Below are 1,613 nucleotides of genomic sequence, written 5' to 3' on the forward strand. Positions count from 1 at the left end.
AATCAAAAAAAAATTAATAACGTAGTGGTAACATTTAAGCACTAGGAAGTGGTTGCAGCTAATGAAACTCTAATGTTCCCTCTGTCTTCCTGACACACAGGCCTTTGAGATTCAAGATTCAGCAACATGTTTCTGTCATCTCTAACATGTTAAACCTACAGTATATATTCTGTTAATGTGAGGTTTGTGTTTTGTAGTCATCCGGGCATTAATCATAGGAAGTGAGGAGGTTGGCAGTGGCACTATGAGTAGTACCAAATATAACATCTACCCTTTTCAGGTACAGATTAAAATAATCTGTTTAAGTTTATCAGCATAATGTGATTTGTTTTTCAGTATTTGTGTGTGTTTCTCCTCCCAGGTGTTCAGAGGCCCTAAAATTGATGCAATCTACACTTCTGGGCCRTGTAGAGCCTTCATGAACAATGCCATTGGACAAGATTATCTTCTTACAGGTAGAATTTTTTTTATTAAATGCACAACGATTCACTAATTTCATATCTGCTTTACCTTCAAGTCATCACTGCTTCTTCATTCTGTAACTGTAGGCCAACTGGACTCTAATGGGGTGGCGCACATCTTTATGTGTAACTTCAAAAAGCCATGGAACGACTTGAGTGACAACGAGCTTAACCTAATAGGAGAGCTGACGTCACGATGCAGTACCAGGAGAAAGCGAAGTTTGGCTGGAGGAGGAAAAAGAAAAAAGCCGAAGAGATGCCGTTTGAGGTTCTGTCGATATCCTCACCATCCTCATTATGTCTGACATACAGTATTTGTGAACAAATTGCTGTTATCTGTCTTGAAATAGGATCTAAATTCGCATAATACAGACTCTCTACAATAGTTTCCTCCATAGATATTTCACTTCATGCCCTCCGATGGAGATCTCTCCACCTTTGAAACCAGTGACTGAAACCCAGCTATTCAGAACCTTGACAGCAACTGTGGCTGAAAATTAAGATCCGTCTCTTTACTGAAATTATCTACAAATATAAAAACTGAAATAAATACGTGAACATTTATGGTGTGTTTTCATTGATAGTGTAACCCCCCACCCCCCGCATGAGTGAGGGGGTATGGCATAGTGTGGGGTGTCAGAATATGTGAATATTTTTCCAGACATATCAGTCAGCTCTATGCTCCCTAAAGGATAAATATGGTTTACAGGTAAAATTATCTAAAAAAAAAAGGAATGTTCCTTCCAGGCAATTCATGAGTTTAGGCATAAGACAAATCTATGGTGTCCAAATGCAGCACATTGGGCCTCATGCAAGGACCGTTCGTACATACAGATTTGTTCTTTATTTGTGCGGACGATTGATTTAGGAGAATTTGTGGCATTCACCAGGTTTTTTTTGTTTTCTTAGATTTACTTCAGATACAAACAACATTCACGAGTGGTCCAGACCTGTCGTATATTTTACAAGCCGTCAGTCTGCTGTTACCTAGACAGATTTTTCTCACTAATAACTACATATTTCTTTAGTTTGAGGATGTTTCGAGTTGAAAATAAATCACACTCCATAATTATGTTGACCACATGCTATTCTCTTTGAACTAGAATTAGATTTTAAATGCAATTAATGACATAAATTGATTAGATTAAATTA

The 1,613-nt window shown here is 37.7% G+C and overlaps 2 protein-coding genes across 2 annotated transcripts in view; one reads left to right on the plus strand and one right to left on the minus strand.

Moving 5' to 3' along the window:
* Positions 1–1,613, minus strand: part of LOC106528553 (metalloproteinase inhibitor 2) — a 23,590-nt gene that overhangs the window by 8,326 nt on the left and 13,651 nt on the right. The gene's annotated exons all lie outside the window — the stretch shown is intronic.
* Positions 1–1,613, plus strand: part of LOC106528551 (metalloproteinase inhibitor 2) — a gene marked incomplete in the record, with an annotated part of 22,741 nt that overhangs the window by 1,233 nt on the left and 19,895 nt on the right. Inside the window, 2 exon segments of the mRNA XM_014023747.1 lie at positions 219–280; positions 362–455. Coding sequence (XP_013879201.1) covers positions 219–280; positions 362–455 — 156 coding nt within the window.

This window comes from Austrofundulus limnaeus, unplaced genomic scaffold (genome assembly GCF_001266775.1).
Source record: "Austrofundulus limnaeus strain Quisiro unplaced genomic scaffold, Austrofundulus_limnaeus-1.0 Scaffold389, whole genome shotgun sequence".
NCBI lineage: Eukaryota > Metazoa > Chordata > Actinopteri > Cyprinodontiformes > Rivulidae > Austrofundulus > Austrofundulus limnaeus.